At 49.5% G+C, this 18,277-nt stretch overlaps 1 protein-coding gene and 1 pseudogene across 1 annotated transcript; one reads left to right on the forward strand and one right to left on the reverse strand.

The window, feature by feature from the left end:
* Positions 1–1,174: 1,174 nt before the first annotated feature.
* Positions 1,175–7,021, reverse strand: TMEM37 (transmembrane protein 37). Its single transcript, XM_074363518.1, has 2 exons — positions 6,864–7,021; positions 1,175–1,995 (listed from the first exon to the last, which is right to left on the reverse strand). Exons 1-2 carry the CDS (start codon positions 6,882–6,884, stop codon positions 1,423–1,425), a joined length of 594 nt encoding a protein of 197 aa, XP_074219619.1. The 5' UTR covers positions 6,885–7,021; the 3' UTR covers positions 1,175–1,422.
* Positions 7,022–15,799: 8,778 nt separating this feature from the next.
* On the forward strand, positions 15,800–16,529 carry LOC105068883 (peptidyl-prolyl cis-trans isomerase A pseudogene; annotated as a pseudogene).
* The last annotated feature ends 1,748 nt before the right edge of the window (positions 16,530–18,277 follow it).

Genomic DNA, 18,277 nt, shown 5'->3' on the forward strand with positions numbered 1-18,277 from the left:
CGACCCCTCCCCAGCAGAAAAAAGGGCATCTTGGGTGGGCCCAGCTCTGGTCCTAGCTTTGGGTGACCCTGGACAAATGGCCCTGGCTCCCCACTTTTGTATTTCACCCCTGCAGACAAGGTCACCCCCTTTGCATCTTGTAGATGGCTCCTGGAGGGGTGAAAAAGACCAGGTACCCATTTTACAGGGCTAAGAACCCAGACTGTATAGTTGACAAGCTCTACTCTCCAAAACCTTGCTTGGTCCACAATACCTTTCTTCAGTGATCTCCACGGACTGACTGTGCATCTTGGAATCAAAGTTTTAAAAAATCGTTAGGAGGTACAGGCACCCAGTCCAACCCAAAAAGGGGACCTGGCAGGGGAGGGCGGGGCCCAAAACCCCATGCAAACAGTAGCGGCCAAAATGAAATGGGCTAAGGGGCAAAAACCCCACCTGCTGGGCAGAAAAGGGTTTGGAAAGGGGGCAATTAGATGCACAAAAATGTTGATCTGTGTGGAAATCTCCACTGGCTCCTGGTCCCCTTCACCTGCAGACACCTGCATCTAGGGTGCTGTTAATCATTACCTGAGGTCTGGCCTATCCCCTTTACCCCCTGGAGTCCAGCAGCTCTAGATACGTGCTCTTTGAAATGTGTTGCAGGATCAGAAATGGTCCCCGGAGGCTGTCTAATCCTTCCCCAAGATGGACACACACGATCACTTCAGAGAGGACAGCATGTTAGAAGTCAGGTGCGCCCTCCTGGAAGGGCTTAAGGCAGGATTCTGACAGGGAGAGTCCCCAGAGGGGACAGCTAGCTGCTGGAAGCTGGGATTATCCAGGGATTATGGGGTCCCCTGAAGAGCGGGGCTCAAGTGAAGTCAAATGGTTTGAAAACCTACTGTATGCAGGACATCCTGACTTCTGCTTCGCTGGCATGACCAAAGCTAGAGCAGGAAAACTCCACAAAGGCCCTTTAAGCTGGTGGAAGAAAGTCCTAGGCACTGATTGGACATCCTTTGCTGGAAAAATGATTCACCCTTAGCAACCCAGGAGGCCCCAGGGAATCTACAGCCCACATCCCAGCAGACTCAATAAAACAGGTGTGAACTGGCCTTGGCTGTGCAGCCACTCTGAGCATCAGTTACTGAGCTGCTTCCAATCTAGTCGCGTCCCAGGAAAAGATTCAAGAAAAGGCTTTAAAATATGTTTCTTCTTATAAAATCAGCATCCTAATAACTTGGCTAAGCTGGTACACTTGGTGGCACTGAGGCACCCACCTGGCCTCTGGGGCCTGCAGACCAGCTGCAAAGGCCTCTGGGACATTTCTGGCTAAAGGTGAAGAGGCAGCAGTCTCAAAGTCACTGTCCCACCCCTACCCACCAAAGGTCACATGTTGGAAAAGTCCCATCTTGCCCACACTTTCTTGTAGAGCTCTATGTCCTAAAATTTCATAGGCTGGACCCAAGGGTGGGTGATGCTGTTGACGTGAAGGCCACTGATGGCGTTCAGGAAGAAGAGGAAGGAGGCCGTGAACTGGCTCCAGAACGTCAGGGTGAAGCCGATGAGCGTGACCTGGTTCCTGAGAAGGATCACGAAGATCAGGAGCCCCCCGAAAGAGAAGATGAAAGAGACAAGGAAGAGGATGGAGCCTATGGCCCACTTGCTCCGTGAGTGGAGGTCCTCACACACCTGGGACACCATGAGGAGCTCCAGGCCAAAAATGGCGACCACCACAGCCAAGGCAGCCAGGCTGCGGGCCAGGACCATACCCCAGGCCAGCCCGGGCACGTGAGCCTGACTCAGGTCTCGGAGGCAGTGAGACCCTGTTTGGTTGGAGGCTGTGCAGAAGTGCCACAACCCGAAGAGGCGATCCTCAGCCAGGAGCCAGTGGCCATCACAGATGGAGACAGAGGAGAGGACCACAGCCAGGGCGGCACATAAAATGATGAGGTTCCGGATGAAGGATTCAAAGAAGGATCGGCGGGGCCTCCTCTGGGCCAGCAGCTTCTGAGCCTGGAAGACACCACAGAGGCAGCATGTCAGGGTGGTCCCCCGCCACACCCCTCCAACCTCTTCAGGGAAGACCCTGCACACACCTTCCAGCTTCCCAGTTTCTTGCTTTGGTCTCCCAAGAAGACTGGAAAGCCTGCCTTCATCACAGCTTCCTCCTTTCACCCACCTTCTCTGGGGAACCCTTCTCCCAGCCTACCCGTTCCTCATCCATCCTCTATTCAAGATCTATAATAAGCAATGTCGGCCGGTCCAGTTATTCGTCAAGCAGGAAGAGTTCCCTGAACTTTATAATGAGTAAGAAATCCAAATTCTATTGACCGGCAAGTCCTTGTCCATTTCAGCTCAGAAAACCTGTCTGGCCTGGCTGAGGTGACCTTGAACTAGCAGCCAGCCTAGGTTTCTTTGTATGCAAAACAAGAGCACTTCCTGGAAGACTGTGAGGGTGGTAAAAGGCACTGGACGTTAGCATATCAACCAGAGGTGAAACAGTTTCCCTCTCCAGGTCTTCCCCAGTCCAAGCCCAGTTTTATCCTAACCGCCCCCCCCCCCCAGCTGCTTCTGCACGTTGTACATCCCGTCCAAGATCCAGGCTTGCTTGAGTGTTATTCCCTGGTTTTCCTCAGTCCTCAGTGACGTTTGCACTTTGCCTTTCAGTCTCGCTCAGCTGGTACCCGACACCCAGAACTTGCCAACCACTACTGTTCAAACAGCTTCTGGGTGGGGGAGTCCCTGAGGCTCTCCTCCAACCTCTGGTTTCAGCACCCTCTCCTCTCTCTTGCAAGCAGGACCCATCCAGGGAAGTGTCCCTTCTCACAGCCCTGGGATATCCCTCAGGCACCATTCCCAACCCCCAACCCAGAAACAAAAGAAATGCTCCTTAAGCAAAAAAGCAAAAGAAAACTTGCAACGGCCCACAAGCCATCCCAGGGCATTCTCCCTGGCACAGCGGCCCTCTTCCCCTGCCTAGGACAAGCCTAGAACTTTCTTCCTCAGACCTCACAGCCCCTCCTGAAAGGCTCTTCTCCAGGCTACCTCCTTGTCTTCATTCTTCAATATCACCTCCTCGGAGAGGTCCTTCCTGCTTACCCAACCCAAAATGGACCCCCTCCAGGCATTCTCAGGCACCCTGAGCATTTTCTTCCTGTTCTGACCACAAGTTACCCATTCCTGTCTGATTCATAGTTACGTATTGTCTATCTCGCTCAGAGACTGTGCTCTCTAAGAGGGCAGGGCCTCCCTTTGTCACTGCTGTGTCCCCGGCACCTGGCACTGTGCCATAAGACAAAGGAACAGTCAAGTTTGCAACCACTGTCACCTCCATCTGAAGTTCCCTTTAATCCAAGTCTCCTGCCCAGTCATAAATAACGGGTGTGTGTGTGTGTGTGTGTCTTTAAGCAGCTGGGTTACACCCCAGTTTGGGAGGTAAGCAAAACAGACAACTCATCCGTGACAATCACTTCTGGGAAACGAAAAGGGGACTTGGGGTGAACCCTGTACCATGTGCAGATGGAGGCTTCCAGAAGCAGGTCTGGGCCACACCTCGCAGTGAGGGACAGAGAGCAAAGCTCTGTGGCCAGAGCTCCGGCAGGAACCTCGGGCTGCATGCTAACTGGCCCAAGTGAGCAGAAGTGCCGCTAGTTTCAGCCCCAGGGATCCGGGAATAAGGATCCAGTTTGTGTTCAGCCCTTCTGCCTAAGTTAGGGTCCTCCTTTACTCTTAAACCAGTGAGACAGGTAAAGTAGGAAGCTCCACGGGTGGTACATGGAGGGAAATAGTCAGAGGTCAGGTGACCTGCCCAAGTTCATTCACCTAAATCACAATAAAGCCTGGTTCAGCTGCCCTGACATCTGTCTAATGTGCAGGAGGTGGGATGCCTGCAGCCAATAAACACAACTGGGGCTTTCCAGGCACAGTGCTCAATATTACCGATGAGGAAAGGCCTGGAGAGTTCAGAGGGATGCACGACAGCTCAGGACCAGCTGAGATCTCAGAGGCAACCAGGGGGTACTTTAGAGAGAACCCCCTGGGGAGTCTGGGCTGTGGTTCTCAAACTGTGCTCCAGAAGGGCTTCCAGGTGCTGAAGCAGGAGAGGAAGGGACCAGCTCCGGGCCCCTCACTTCAACCACAACGATGCCCCTCACCTGCTGGAGACACTGGGAATCTCAGTCTGTACTGGATTTCATTAGGAAAAAACAGCTCTACTGCTAAGAAACAAATCAAGGGAACTTTGAAACTTGTGTCTTCGCTTGGTTTCTTAACCTCTCTGGCCCTTGTTTTCTCATCTACGAAATGGAGTTAGTGACCCCTACAGGAAAACAGGAGCCATGAAGGCACCTGGTGAGATTCTAACACCCCTAGAGGCTGATAAGATTCTAGGAAGGGAGAACCCCAGGGAGGTGCAGGCAACAAGTCACAAGAACACAGCACTCAGAGACCTTTTGACCTTAGACATCACGCTGTTTGGAGGAAAGTCACATGCTGTCCTACCCCACCTGTTCTGGGCACATACTGGACTTTAAACTCGAGGCCCTCAGACATCACACTGGGATCAGAAAGAGAAGACAGCTGATACCAGGTCATCTCCCCCACCCACCCCAAAGTCGGGCATCATTTAAACTCCGACACCAATAAAAGTCCCAAGGATTAAATGAGATCGTGTATATCAAGGTGGTTGGCACGTGAGCAGTCCCCAATTCGGGAGAGCCATTCCTAATATTACTAACAAAAATAAGGCACATTGGAATTTTTATTTCTCACCACTGAAACACAGTGTGGCTGCCAGCAAGTTTTCAGTGGTCCAGGGTCTGAAATCCCCCCTGGAGGGCAGTCTAGCTCTGCCCCTGACCTGCCAGCCTCCAGCTGTGACCTTGGGCAAGTCACTTTAATCTCTTAGGGCCTTGACACCCCCCCCCCCGAAAAAATGCAAGCATTTGCCTTTTTCATCTGGAATCCTGAATGATTTCCAGTGGCCTGTAGAATAGTGTCACTTGAGCCCAGGCCACTGAGGCCAGTTCCAAGGTCTCATCTTCCTCGATAACCCAGGACCCCATCTGCTCCCTTCAGTACCTAAGTAGACACTTTGGGCTGCTCACTACTCATTCCCCACCTCCCCAACACCTCTGCCATATTTGCCAACCTCCCTCACTGCCCAAGTGGCCCAGGCCTGGGCCAGGCCCTCAGCAGCAGCTGCAGCTGGAAATTTCTTCAACAGCTTCCCAAAGACCCTTAGCCCGTCACCCTCAAGGCCTGGCCCACCCCTGCCTGCATGACCCCAGGGCACTGGTCAGGCAGCTACAGGAGCCAGCTAGCTTGCTTTTTTAGCTCTCTGACCTCTGGCAAGTTATTTACCCCCTCTAGATAACAGTACCTACCTTCTTTGGGTTGTGGTGGAGCTGAAATGAGTTATAAGCACCCCCAGGTGCTTAGAACAGTCCCAGGCAGGAAGTTAAGTGGTGCTAAGCATCAGCAATTATATTTATGCAAGCACAGCCCCCTCCCTGGCTGGCAGCATGTCGTCACCATCCCCTCCCTGCTTCGGCCTCCCCACACCACCAGTACAGCCCCAGGGTTTTACGTTATCTTCTCCTGCTCCCCTTGCTACCATTCTTCCTAGCCCGGCACAAAGCCCTCCCCAACCCGTTAATCCTTCCCAGTTTTTGCACCTCCTAATTTAGTATTTACTTCCCCATACCTCTCCTAATCCTTATTTGCAAGACTCTCTCCTCAACTGTTCCTTGAGTGGGAAGACCACACCCGGTCCTACCCTTCTCACCGCCTGTCCCCTTCTTCCCTGGGCCTGTCCCAGGAGGCTGCCTGGTCATGACTCCAGATTATGCCCCAGAACAAAGAGGCTTGCTGCATCCTGTCGTCCACCCCACCCCTGTGCCCTGGCCAAGAGGGGTTTGGGGAGGAAGGTGTGACATGTGGGTGAAGTTTCTCCTCCTAGGGAAAGGCAGAAAGGGCAGATGGGACTTGGAGCCAGTAAGTCCTGGTTTTGACTCTAGATTCTGTGGCTTGGCCGGCCGCCATGGACAGGTTCGTTCACCCTTGGAGCCTCAGTTACCTCATCTATAAAATGGGCGAAGCAGCGTCTACCTGGAGTCAGTGTTGTGGGGGTCAGATCAACGAGCCTCTCCAACGGTCAAGGCCGGACAGGCGGAAGTCTGGAGGTGAGCTGATGCGATGCCTCTGCGTAAAGGAAGCTCGCCCGCAGCGCAGCGGTCCCGCCGGCCCCGGCTTCCCTTTGGAGAGCCTCAGGCCCGAGGAGAGGGGGTAGGAATAGGTAGGTTCTCATAAACACCCTGCATCCCTCTACGGAGAAACCCATTCTTTGCGACGAGGGCCCCTCCCCTCACCATAGCCTTTTCTACGAGGTGTCCGCCCGGCCCCAGCGAGTTCATCCCCCTTGCCTGCTCCCGAAACGCAGCTTGGGGCAGGGGAGAAGGTCTATCCAGCCCCTGTCCAAGGAAGTTCTAGCTTCCTCAAAGACGCATCCCCATGTTACATAAGGCAAGCCTCACGTTACGAGTAGAATTTGCCCACCCTCCACTCCAGACGTGTCTCCTTTTTCAAAAGGAAGGTCCCCTCTGGTGAGCCTAATGGATGGACATTGCGAACCCCAAAGCGAAGCAGTACAATCCTCCTCAAGAAGTCTGGGACCTCGAGTGCTTGCAGGGCCGCGAGGAGACCGCGCGTAGGGAAGAGCGTTGCGGGGCGGGCGCCCCGGGTGGCTTCCAGTCCACCCTCCCGGAACCCTGCGGGCCGGCCGCGGGGGCGGGCACGGCGGGGCACTCCCACTCCAGGCCGGCGGCTGGAACTCTGGATCCGTGCGAGCCCCTCCCCGCCACCTCACCCCCGCTCGGGGCTACCTGCACGGCAATGGCAGTCATGCTGCACCGGGGCTCGGCCGCGCGCTCCCGCCTGGCTCCCTGGCGCGGGTCGGCTGCGACCGCCGGCTCCGGGAGCGGGACCTCTCCTCGGGGGCGGAGCCGAGCGGCAGGGGGCGGGCGCAGAGGGAGGGGCGGGCGAAGCGGAGCAATTAACCCGGGGGCGGGCTGGTTTGGCCCGGCAGCCGCCGCCCTCAGAGGCTTGGTTTACGCTGAATCAGCGGGGGCCGCCGAGAGGAGCCCCAGGGGAGGGGACGAGGAGGGGAGGTGCAGGATGGGTGGGAGGACCCTGTCTGAGAGGGGAGGGATTCCACCGGGTCCAAGTTGGGAAGATCGGGCCCCTGGGGTAGGGCTGACTCGGCTGACTTCGGGGCCCAGAGTCACTCCCTTCACCCCGAACTTCAGAGGACGACTTTGCCTGGGGCCCAGATTCCTCGAGGGCTGGGCCGGCGCGGGTGGAAGGGGACAAGTGCCCGAGGACTCGGTTCCCGCCCCAGCTTGCCCTCTCAAGCGTCTGGAGGAGGCGGTAGCGTAGCGGACAGAGCAGGCATGCACCTGGGCTCGCCAGCCTTCACCAACTTGGGCTGTGTGATCTTGGGCTGCTTGTTTAACGTCTCTGAGCCACGGTATTTGTGACAGGCCGGGGTCTTACGAGGCCTTCGGTGAGTGTGAACGCAGGAGAACCTTCTAGGGCAATCTTTCCTGCCTCAGTGCCCCACCCCCTCCACACATACAGACACACAAAAGGAGATGTACAAACCTGCTGGTCTCCTCAGGGACCATCAAAAGGGCAGATAGGACAAAACAAAAGTCATTAATCTTCCTCAACTTTTGACAGGGCCTGAGTTCTCCAGAAGGCAGCGCATAAAGTCCCCACCCCTAAAAGGGTAAATTCCAACTAAGACCCTCCTCCGAAGGATGTGTTGATAAAGAGGGAGGGCGTTTCTGTTTAAGGTAAAGCAAGATCTCCTTTCTGCTTAGCTAAATAGGGTAAGGTTGGCACATTCAGTCAGGCAGGCAGCTCCCTGCTGACTTTACCCAAAGACACTCAAAGCCATCTACTTTTCCCCCAAGAGCTATATGAGAAAGAGGGAGAGTCAGTTGTCTGCATTTCCCCCTTAGATGTTCATCCGATACTGTCACTGCCAGATCTCTCTGTACAATCCTTGAACCTAGTGCCCACCTTGTTCCTCCTGATTCCGTGTGTGGTCAGGCATGTGGTCAGGGATATGCTGCCTGTTTTGCTTTCTTGGTAAGAATAGAAAGTCTTGAATCAGTGGGATTTAGAGCAACATGTCTTGTCAGCAAGATCGCTGGAGAAGCAGAAATGACTTAGGAATAATAAGGAGGAAGTGACAGTCCAGTTCCTATCTTTTTATGATCGTAAGAAGCCGGAACACAGCCGGCATCTCGGTGGAGTTTGTGCTGAGGACCAGGCATCAACTGCGGTCCCGTGGGCTGGCCCTCTGCCTTGCGGGATCCCGGAGTCTCCCAGGTTCCTGCGTGGTGCCAGGGCTCTGGCAGAGCAGGCGTGGCAGCATCCATAGGGCTCTCTTAGTGCCCCTGCCCCCCCTGGTGAGATAAGGAGACAGATAGTTAACTCAGCAGGAGATGATTGTCAGGAGGGGCAGGGAGTTCCCGGTGCCAAGGAGGTGTGGGAGGGGCAGAGGTGGGGCATGACAGCATGGGACCCCTGGGGGGTTAAAACCAGAAACAGCCTGGGGGTGAGTGGTGGGACAGCACAGAATTCACCCTATTGCTTGACTTTGTCTCCTTTTTCTCCAGACATCATGACAGACTAGACACCTGTCCCTCCGCCACCCCTCCATCTAGCCCAGCCAGCGTTGGGGAAAGATGAATAGCATAAAGGGAGGAAGTGGCCCCCACTCACCCCTCTGACCACTCTTGTCTGATGAGAAAGCCCCAGAAGTCCTTCACAGAGAGTTCCAAGGCAAGGGCACAGGTACTATTAATGGACCCACAAGCACTAGTTGTACTACTGGTCAATCAACAAGCACTCTCCCACCCCTGGGCCTTTGTACTTGCTGCTTCCTCTGCCTGAAATGTACTTCTTCAAAATATTCACATCCAAGACTCACCACCTCACTCCTTTGAGGTCTCAGAGAAGCCTGCCAGGACCACCATATCTAAAACAACCCCCCTCTGTTTTCTTTTCCCTTCCCCTTTTAACACCGACACACACGTCCTGTCTCCTTCCATAGTGTGAGTTCCAAAAGGCCAAGGACTTTGCCATGTTCATTGGTGTATCCCTGGTGCGTAGGACAGAGCCAGGCACATAGCAGATGCTCAATAAATATTCATTGATTATATGAGTGAGTTAATTGTATAACTACTATGTGCCCTACTGTCCTGGCTAATGAGAGACAAAGAGAGAGTCAAAGACTCTGTCAGGGGTACTACACTTGCGTTTTAGGGTCAAAATCTGCCCCCTCATTATTTCAGCTCCTTCCCTGGCCTCTCTGATTCAGGCCCACATCCTCCATCTCTCTGTTCCCTCACACCCCAGGTCCAGTCCATCCTCTTCTCTCCCCAACTCTAGGCCCAATCATCTCTAAAGTGGACGCCTGTTTAACAGCCTCCTGCTTGGCCTCCCTGCCTCCACTAGCAACCTCCTCTGTCCCTTCATGCAGCCTCCCACTCCCTCTTTCCCAAGGCCCATGAGGCTGGAGTTATCTGCCCCCCATCCACCCCTCATCTCCAGCCACTCAGAAACTCACACCCTCAACTTCAGCTACACGTGGCCACTTGCGCCCTGGGAGGGAAGCTCCATCCAGTCTCTGGGCTTTTGTGTTCACAGTTCTCTCTGTGTGATGGGCCTTGCCTGGGTGTCTGCTGGGCAGGCGGTCCCCTCTTCAAGGGTCTTCCTTGCCTTCCGCAGCCAGAGTCACACCCCCACACACTTGCCCCTATTGCTTTGTATTTTCTTGATCGTTAGCTGAATCTCTCTATTTGTCTGTTTCCCTCTAAAATACTGCAGGCAACCTGAAAGCTGGGACTAGCTCTCTTTCACTCCTACATGTCTAGTCCCAAGAGCAGAGATTGGTTGATGTGGCTTTCTAAATGATGCAGCAGGCAGGCCCCAGGTGCATTCTGGGCAAATCATTTCCCTTCGGTGAGCCTTGGTTTTCTGTCAAATAGGAAACACATCCCTCTTGGTGTTGCGAGGGTCACGTGGGGTAGTGGGTATGGGAGTGCCCAGCAGACCACCAGGCATGGGGTGTGCCATGACCCCTGACCCCTGGGAAACTTAGATGGGACAGGAGGCTCCACTCTGCCATTAGGGAGAACCCTGCCCTGGAATTGTCTCCTTTGAGAAGCTGGGGTTGGGGGTGCGGGATCCTGGTCTCTGAGGCCAGGTGGGGCAGACACACTGAGACCCAGAGGCAAACAAAGTAGAAGCTGCCTTGTTTACTAGGCAGTTTTAAAGCTGATGACTAACTCTCCCTGCTAGGAGCATGGACTTCTGACCTCTCCAACTCCAGGTTTCTACACCAGCCCAGTTACCTCTCCCCATCCCCTTTCCATCCCCTCCTTACCTTCTCCCCGTCATCCTGCCTTCATCCACTGGGTCTTCCTGTTTTCCCAGCCCCCTCCTCAAATTTTCCTGATTCCAGGCCAGTTCCATTCCTCTCCACAACAGACCTCCCCCTGCCCTTTGCCTCCTCTGCCTCAAGCTCCAGCCTTGCATTCCGGCCTCCTCCCAGGTGCCTGATTGCAACACAGACTTTGTTCCCGCATTCTAGTGTGGCTGGAGCCTAGGGGCTTCCCCAGCACGCCCTGCAGCTTTTTTCCCCAGGGCCTTCTCTCTGGGTGGGGCAGGCATCATGTGTGAAGTTTATGCTGCAGGTGTGGGTGTCGGCCTCAGAGAGCCCTGGGGCACCAGCTTCTGATGAAGGATGTGGTTGAAGGGATGAATCAATGAAGCAGGAACAAGGTACCTTTCCTGAAAGTCTCTGAGTATCAGAACTTACCCCTACGTTGTTTGAGGATGAGGAGTGATGGAGATGGGCTCTGAGGGTGGCCTTTCTGTAGGGTCTTCACTTTCTAAAGTCAAGTCCATCCTGGAGATGTGTGGATGCCCCTCCAGTGTACCAGGACCCACAGGTAGGTTTCCAGGCAGACCTTGAACCTGCACTGGAGAGACTTCTAGCACCTTCTTTGCAGGCTTGGACGCTGGACTTGTCAGCACACTCTGAGACACCCAGTCTCTAGGGGATGGTCCTTCCTAATCAGACACACCCAGGGCAATTGTACAGAGCTGACTGCCAGCCTGTCCCTTCCTAAAATGGGCCAGTGCTCTTCCCTAATCAGGCACCCCACCCGCTAGGATCACAGGGTCCAGGAAGCAAGATTAGGCACCAGGAATGGGTGGTGAGCACAGAATGGTGACAAGAGAAGTTAAATGGTTTAGACAGGACTTGCCTAACTCTAGGCAAGCCCAGGAAATACCCCATCACCCAGTCTATTAGATTTGATGTTTACCAGGAAAGCAGGCTGTCAGAGGATCCAGAGGAGTGATAAATGAAAGAGGTCTCTGGGGAATTCACTGGGGAGGAGGGTGGCCTCCCCAGGAGGCTGGGGGATGGGGGCGGTCTCCAGGCCTTGAGTCCACAGGGTCTGGTCATTTACCATGTTTAGTCTGTAGACATGTTTTGTTTTCCACAAAGTGTTTTTAATTTCTTTTATTTATTTTTTTGAGGTGGGGGTAATTAGGTTTATTCATTTATTTTTAGAAGAGGTACTGGGGATTGAATCCAGAACCTCATACATGCTAAGCATACACTCTACCACTTGAGCTATACTCTCCTCCCCAAAAGTTTTTAATTAAAAGGCAAAAATGTCGTCAATTCTGAAATTCGGAAGTTTCACATTGAATTCTGGATTTCTGATTTCTGTTGAAAACAAGACAGCTTGGAACCCTGAGGATCCCTTTTCTGCACAGAAACCATGGCCACTTTGGATGACTCTCTTTGGACAGTTGGTGCTCTGTGGACCCCACCCCGACCCCATCTTACCCCCAGCTCTCTTAACTCCTGTGTTGCCTGCTGGCCCTTATAGGACTTCAGTGTATACGCCCAGCTCTGTGTTGTGCTGGTAAATAACCTAGCCCTACTTCCAGGGTCTGTTTCCACCCTCCCATCACTGCTTTCCCTCCCCGGCTGGCCCCAGTTTTTGTTCCCCGTAACTCTGCCAGCTTGAGACCCGCCCCAGTCTCTCCAGCTCAGATTCAAGACCTTTCAGCTGCAGCCCTCACCCCAACAACTATGATCTCTCACTTCCTGGGTCAGCTTCCGGAGAGAGAATCTCTTTAGTCCAGGAAAGCTAAGCTACTCGGTTTAAAGGGAAGCAGGTGGGCTGAGTGCTCTGACTCTGAGGCGAAGCATCCAACCCCGTCCAGAAGGGCAGGGTCACGAGGTATAAAACACAGCTTCCTGGGCAACAGAGACTATGGGTAAGAGAGGGCTGGCAATGAGGCAGGGGCTGCGCACCCAACGGAGAGCCCCTCCCTGAAGTCATGGTGGCCCCAGTCCTGAGCTCCCTCCCCCCAACCATGCAGGTGCCCGTGGTGGGTGGGGACATTGACCAGCCTTGCTTCTCAGACTCTTCCAAGCCGACCACCTCCTTTTCAGCTGATATTGCCCTGTCGGTGGTGAGGGGACCCTACCCCTTCTCTTGCAACTTTGCCCCTGATATTTTTTTCTCTCTGACCTTACGCACTGATATTTTTTAAAAAATGTTTTTTAGGGAAAGGAGGCGATTAGATTTATTTATTAAATAATTTATTCATTCATTTATTTATTATTATTTTTTAAATAGCGGTACTGGGGATTGAACCCAGGACCTCGTGCATGCTAAGCACACACTCTACCACTGAGCTATACCCTCCCTCCTGATTTTTTAAGAATACATTTCAAGAATTCTAAATGCGTCATTCTCTAGCTCCTACATATTTTCTGTATATTTTAGTGATTCTCAAACTTTTCCAGTAAAAGACCCACCCCCCACCTTTTTATTTTGTCGGACCCTGGTTCAGAGCCCAGCCAGTCGTTCCTCTCACATCCTGGCACGTGGGCATCCTTGCATTCCAGATCCTCCTGGAGTTTTCTTTTCCTTTTTTCACTTCCCCAGTGGCACAGCCTCTAATGTGTTTGATGTGGATCCTTGACTATTGTGTATCCTTGTGTGTGTGTGTGTGGTTTTTGTTTTCGTAAATGGCATTGTGCTATAAATCGTCTTCTGTTTCCTACTTTTCTCACCGAATTGCATGATTTAAGGCCATCCCTGCTGATGTATATATAGATCTAATTCAGTGTTTTACAAATGATATGTTGGGTCCCCATAGAGGCTAGTGAAATCAGTTTGGTAGGGGCGTAATTGGCACTTATAAGAAATGAATACAATAGGAAACACTAGAGTGTCTCAAGTATAATTAGGGTAACGATTGTTTCGTGATTTTTAAAATAAAAAAAAATTTTGTTTGTTTTTGTTTTTCATTTTTTTTGTTTTTTCTCATGATTTTTTAATTTCAAAACTAGATAGGCAAATGGATAGATAGTGTGGTTGCAATGTAAAAAGTATTTCTTACCACGGGTACCAGTAAGAAGTCTGAATGGTCTAGTTCACTGCTTCTTACTGCTTGAGATTGTTTGGCTCTTCAGCCACGGTGTTTTATTTGCTCACCTTGGTGATGAACAGTAGGTTGCTTCAGAGTCTCCCTCCACCAGCCATGCCGATGAATTTCTTAATCGATGTTCTGTCGTGTGAGCAATTACCTTTATGCTGTGGAAGCCTCCCAGCGCACTCCAAGGAGATTGAGCCAGAAGTCACAAAATAGAAAGGCTCGTAGACCAAATGAGGATGTCTGAATCACACAGGTTATTAAATCACATAGAGAGAAGGTGGGGATGGGCGGGGGAGATGGAGCTGGGTCACACAAACACCCCCCCCCCCCCAGGATGCGGTGCAAGGGCGCTGGGAGGTATGCACCATGTGCATCCTGGTGTGCTCACCTGTCTTGTCTCTCTTACATTAGCCTTTTCCAGCGAAGGGGAGTTTTAAGGGCTAGAGCTGAGGTTTGAGCAAGGGGCCCAGCAGACAGACGGTGATCCTGGGCAAACACACACTCTGTTACAGTCAAAGGACTAGTAGGTCACGGCTGTAACTCACCAATTAGTCTGACCGACAGCTCTGGGCTTTCTGTGGCAGAATACCCCTAGGGCAGAGTGAGTGCCACCAATAAAGAGCTGCATGAAGATAGTGACCATTAGGGGCCTCCTGTCTACCTAGTGTTTTATAGTCTGTGCCTCATGGAAACTGAATGGGTCGGGAATAGCCAGCAACTTCTGGTCCTTCTCTCCCTTTTAACCTGTATTCACGTAGTAAGTTCTCTCCATCTGTCTGATATGTCTTAGCTATACTTAACACACCTCGAGCTTCATCCTTCCCATTAATCTGACAGACCTGACTGTTCTCCAACAGCCTAGCCAATGCGCATGACCTGTCCCGGGGATGCTGACTCAGGAGGCCTGAGCACATACTCTTTAGATTTGTTCAATGTGCCTTTGCTCTGGAGAACGACTCCTCAGTGGACACCAGCACCCTCAGCAGCCTCACTTTCCATCTCCCGACATCCTTGCCAAATGTGATTTTATCCTCCTGCTAACATCTGCTATTTTCATGGGTATAAAACAGGACATTTTTATCACTTAAAAATATTTTCAGAGAGGGAGGGTATAGCTTAGTGGTAGAGAGCATGCCTAGTATGCACAAAGTCCTGGGTTCAATCCCCAGCACCTCCACTAGAAAAATAAATAAATAAAAACCTTCCCACCTCAAAAAAATTTAAAAACTTTTTTTCAGAATCCCATATGATAGCTTCTTTTTAAACAAATTTTAATTCTTTCTTTTTAAAGTGTAGTCGATTTACAATGTTAGTTTCAGGTGTACAACGAAGCAATTCAGTTATACATATATATATGTGTATATTTTTTTCAGATTCTTTTCCATTACAGCTCATTACAAGAAATGGAATCTAATTCCCTGTGCTATTCACTAGTAGGTCCTTGTTGTTTATCCACTTTATATATAGTAATGTGTACCTATTGATCCCCAACTCCTAATCTATTTTGCCCTCTTTCCCCTCTGGTAGCCACAGTTTGTTTTCTATGTCCATGAATGTATTTCTGGCTTGTAAATAAAATTTGTTTTGTTTGGTTTGGTTTTTAGATTCCACATATAAGCGACATCATATGATATTTATCTTTCTCTGACTTACTTCACTTAATATAATCATCTTTAGGTCCATCCATGTTGCTCCAAATGGCATTATTTCATTCCTTTTAAGGCCGAGTAATATTCCATTGTATATATATATATATATATACACACACACACATATATATCACAACTTCTTTATCCAGTCATTGTCGATGGACATTTAGGTTGTTTCCATGTCTTGGCTATTTTATATAGTGCTACTGTGAACATTAAGGTGCAATGTGTCTTTTTGAATTATAGTTTTCTCTAGATATATGCCCAGGAGTGGGATTGCATGGTAAGTCTATTTTTAGTTTTTTAAGGAACCTCCATACTGTCCTCCATAGTGGCTGCACCAATTTACATCCCCACCAACAGTGTAGGAGGGTTCCCTTTTCTCTACACCCTCTCCAGCATTTATTATTTGTAGACTTTTTAATGATGGCCATTCTGACTGGTGTAAGGTGATACCTCATTGCAGTTCTGATTTGCATTTCTCTAATAATTAGCGATATTGAGCATCTTTTTTCATGTGCCTGTTGGCCATCAGGATGTCTTCTTTGGAGAAATGTCTGTTTAGGTCTTCTGCTCATTTTTCAATTGGGTTGCTTTTTTTTTTTTTATGTTAAGGCATATGAGGCCTTGCAGACACGGCCGCCACCCCGGAGCCTTCCACACTGCCCTGCCACGGTCAACCCCACCGTGTTCTTCGACTTTGCTGTAGACAGCAAGCCCTTGGGCCACATCTCCTTTTAGCTGTTTGCAGACAAGTTTCCAAAGACAGCAGAAAACTTACATGCTCTGAGCACTGGAGAGAGACGGTTTGGTTATGAAGGCTCCTGCTTTCACAGAATAATTCCCGGATCTATGTGCCAGGGTGGTAACTTCACACACCATAACAGCACTGGCGGCAAGTCCATCTATGGGGAGAAATTTGATGATGAGAACTTCATCCTGAAGCATACGGGTCCTGGCATATTGTCCACGGCAAATGCTGACCCCAACACAAACGGTTCCCAGTTTTTCATCTGCACTGCCAAGACTGAGTGGTTGGATGGCAAGCATGTGGTCTTTGGCAAGGTGAAAAAGGGCATGAATGTTGTGGAAGCCATAGAGCGCTTTGGGTCCAAGAATGGCAAGCAAGAAGATCACCATTGCTGACTGTGGACAAATATAATAAATTTGACTTGGGTTTCATCTTAACCACCAGACCATTCCTTCTGTTAGCTCAGGAGAGCATCCCTTCGCCCCATCTGCTGGAAATATCCTATAATTGTGCTGTCACTGCAGTTCTTTGGGTTCCATATTTTCCTTATCCCACTCCAAGTTTAGCTGGATTGCAAAGTTAAGTTTATGGTTATGAAATAAAGACTAAACAAACAAAAAAGGCATACAAGCTGTTTGTATATTTCGGAAATTAGTCCCTTGTTGGTCACTTCATTTGCAAACATTTTCTCCCATTCCATAGGTTGTCTCTTTGTTTTGTTGGTGGTATCCTTAGCTGTGCAAAAGCTTTTAAGTTTACTTAAGTCCCATTTGTTTATTTTTGCTTTTATTTCCATTACTCTAGGAGCTGGTTTGAAAAAAAAAAAATTGCTGCGATTTATATCCAAGAGTGATCTGCCTATATTTTCCTGTAGAAGTTTTATAGTATCTGGTCTTACATTTAGATCTTTAATGCATCTAGAGTTTATTTTTGTATATGGTGTTAAAGAATGTTCTAATTTCATTTTTTTACAGATAGCTGTCCAATTTTCCCAGCACCACTTATTGAGGACACTGTCTTTTCTCCATTATATATTCTTGCCTCCTTTGTTGTGGATTAATTAACTATAAGTGTGTAGGTTTATTTCTGGATTTTCTGTCATGTTCCATTGATTTATGTGTCTGTTTTTGTGCCAGTACCATACTGTTTTGATTACTGTAGCTTTGTAGTATAGTCTGAAGTCAGGGAACATGCTTCCCTAAGCTCCATTCTTTTTTTCTCAAGATTTTTTTGGCTATTTGTTGTCTTCTGTGTTTCTATACAAATTTTAACATTTTTTTGTTCCAGTTCTGTGAAAAATGTCATAGGTAGCTTGATATGGATTGCATTGAATCTGTATATTGCCTTGTGTAGTATGGCCATTTTAACAATATTGATTCTTCCAATCCAAGGACATAGTGTATCTTTCTATCTGTGTCGTCTTCAATTTCTATCATCAGTGTCTTAAAGTTTTCCAAGTATAAGTCCTTTGCCTCCTTGGGTAGGTTTATTCCTAGGTGTTTTATTCTTTTTGACGCAATGGTAAATGGGATTGTTTTCTTAATTTCTTTCTTTCTTTCTTTCTTTCTTCCTTTCTTCCTTTCTTTCTTTCTTTCTTTCTTTCTTTCTTTCTTTCTTTCTTTCTTTCTTTCTTTCTTTCTTTTTCTTTTCTTTCTTTCTTTCTTTCTTTTGTATTTCATTGTTAGCATACAGAAATGCAACTGATTTCTATATATTAATTATGTAACCTGCAACTTTACCGAATTCAGTGATGAGCTCTAGTACTGTCTTTAGGATTTTCTATGTATGGTATCATATCATCTGCAAACAGTGACAGTTTTCCTTTTTTTTTTTTTTTCCAGTTTGGATTTCTTTTATTTCTTTTTCTTCTCTGATTGCTGCAGTTTGGATTTCCAAAACTATGTTGAATAAAAGTGGCAGGAGTGGGCATCCTTGTCTTGTTCCTGATCTTAGAGGAAATGCTTTCAGCTTTTCACCATTGAGTATGACATCAGCTGTGGGTTTGTCATATATGGGCTTTATTAGGTTGAGGTATGTTCCTTCTATGCCCACGTTCTGGAGAGTTTTTATCATAAGTAGGTGCTGAATTTTATCAAAAGCTTTTTCTGCATCTATTGAGATGCCACATGATAGCTTCTTGATAAGAGAAACATGTGTTTGTATGTGGATTCCTAGACTCCTTGCAAAATGCTCCTCTAATTCTACCTCCCATACACTGGGAACCACTGGTCTAAGTGATTAACTCTGATTATCAAAGAAGTCATTGTTCTCCATCTTTTTCTGTCTGAAGACGCACTAATGTGTTCTGCAGGGTTGGTGGGGCGACAAGAACACAGTGGGGGCTGAAAGGGGC

Source organism: Camelus bactrianus, chromosome 5, assembly GCF_048773025.1.
Source record: "Camelus bactrianus isolate YW-2024 breed Bactrian camel chromosome 5, ASM4877302v1, whole genome shotgun sequence".
NCBI lineage: Eukaryota > Metazoa > Chordata > Mammalia > Artiodactyla > Camelidae > Camelus > Camelus bactrianus.

Excerpts from the sequence above, each read along its gene's own strand:
- TMEM37 (XM_074363518.1), bottom strand. The coding sequence starts at position 6,884 with ATGACTGCCATTGCCGTGCAG. Across the intron at positions 1,996-6,863 it reads TGACTGCCATTGCCGTGCAG|GCTCAGAAGCTGCTGGCCCA; the intron begins GTAGCCCCGAGC and ends GGTGTCTTCCAG.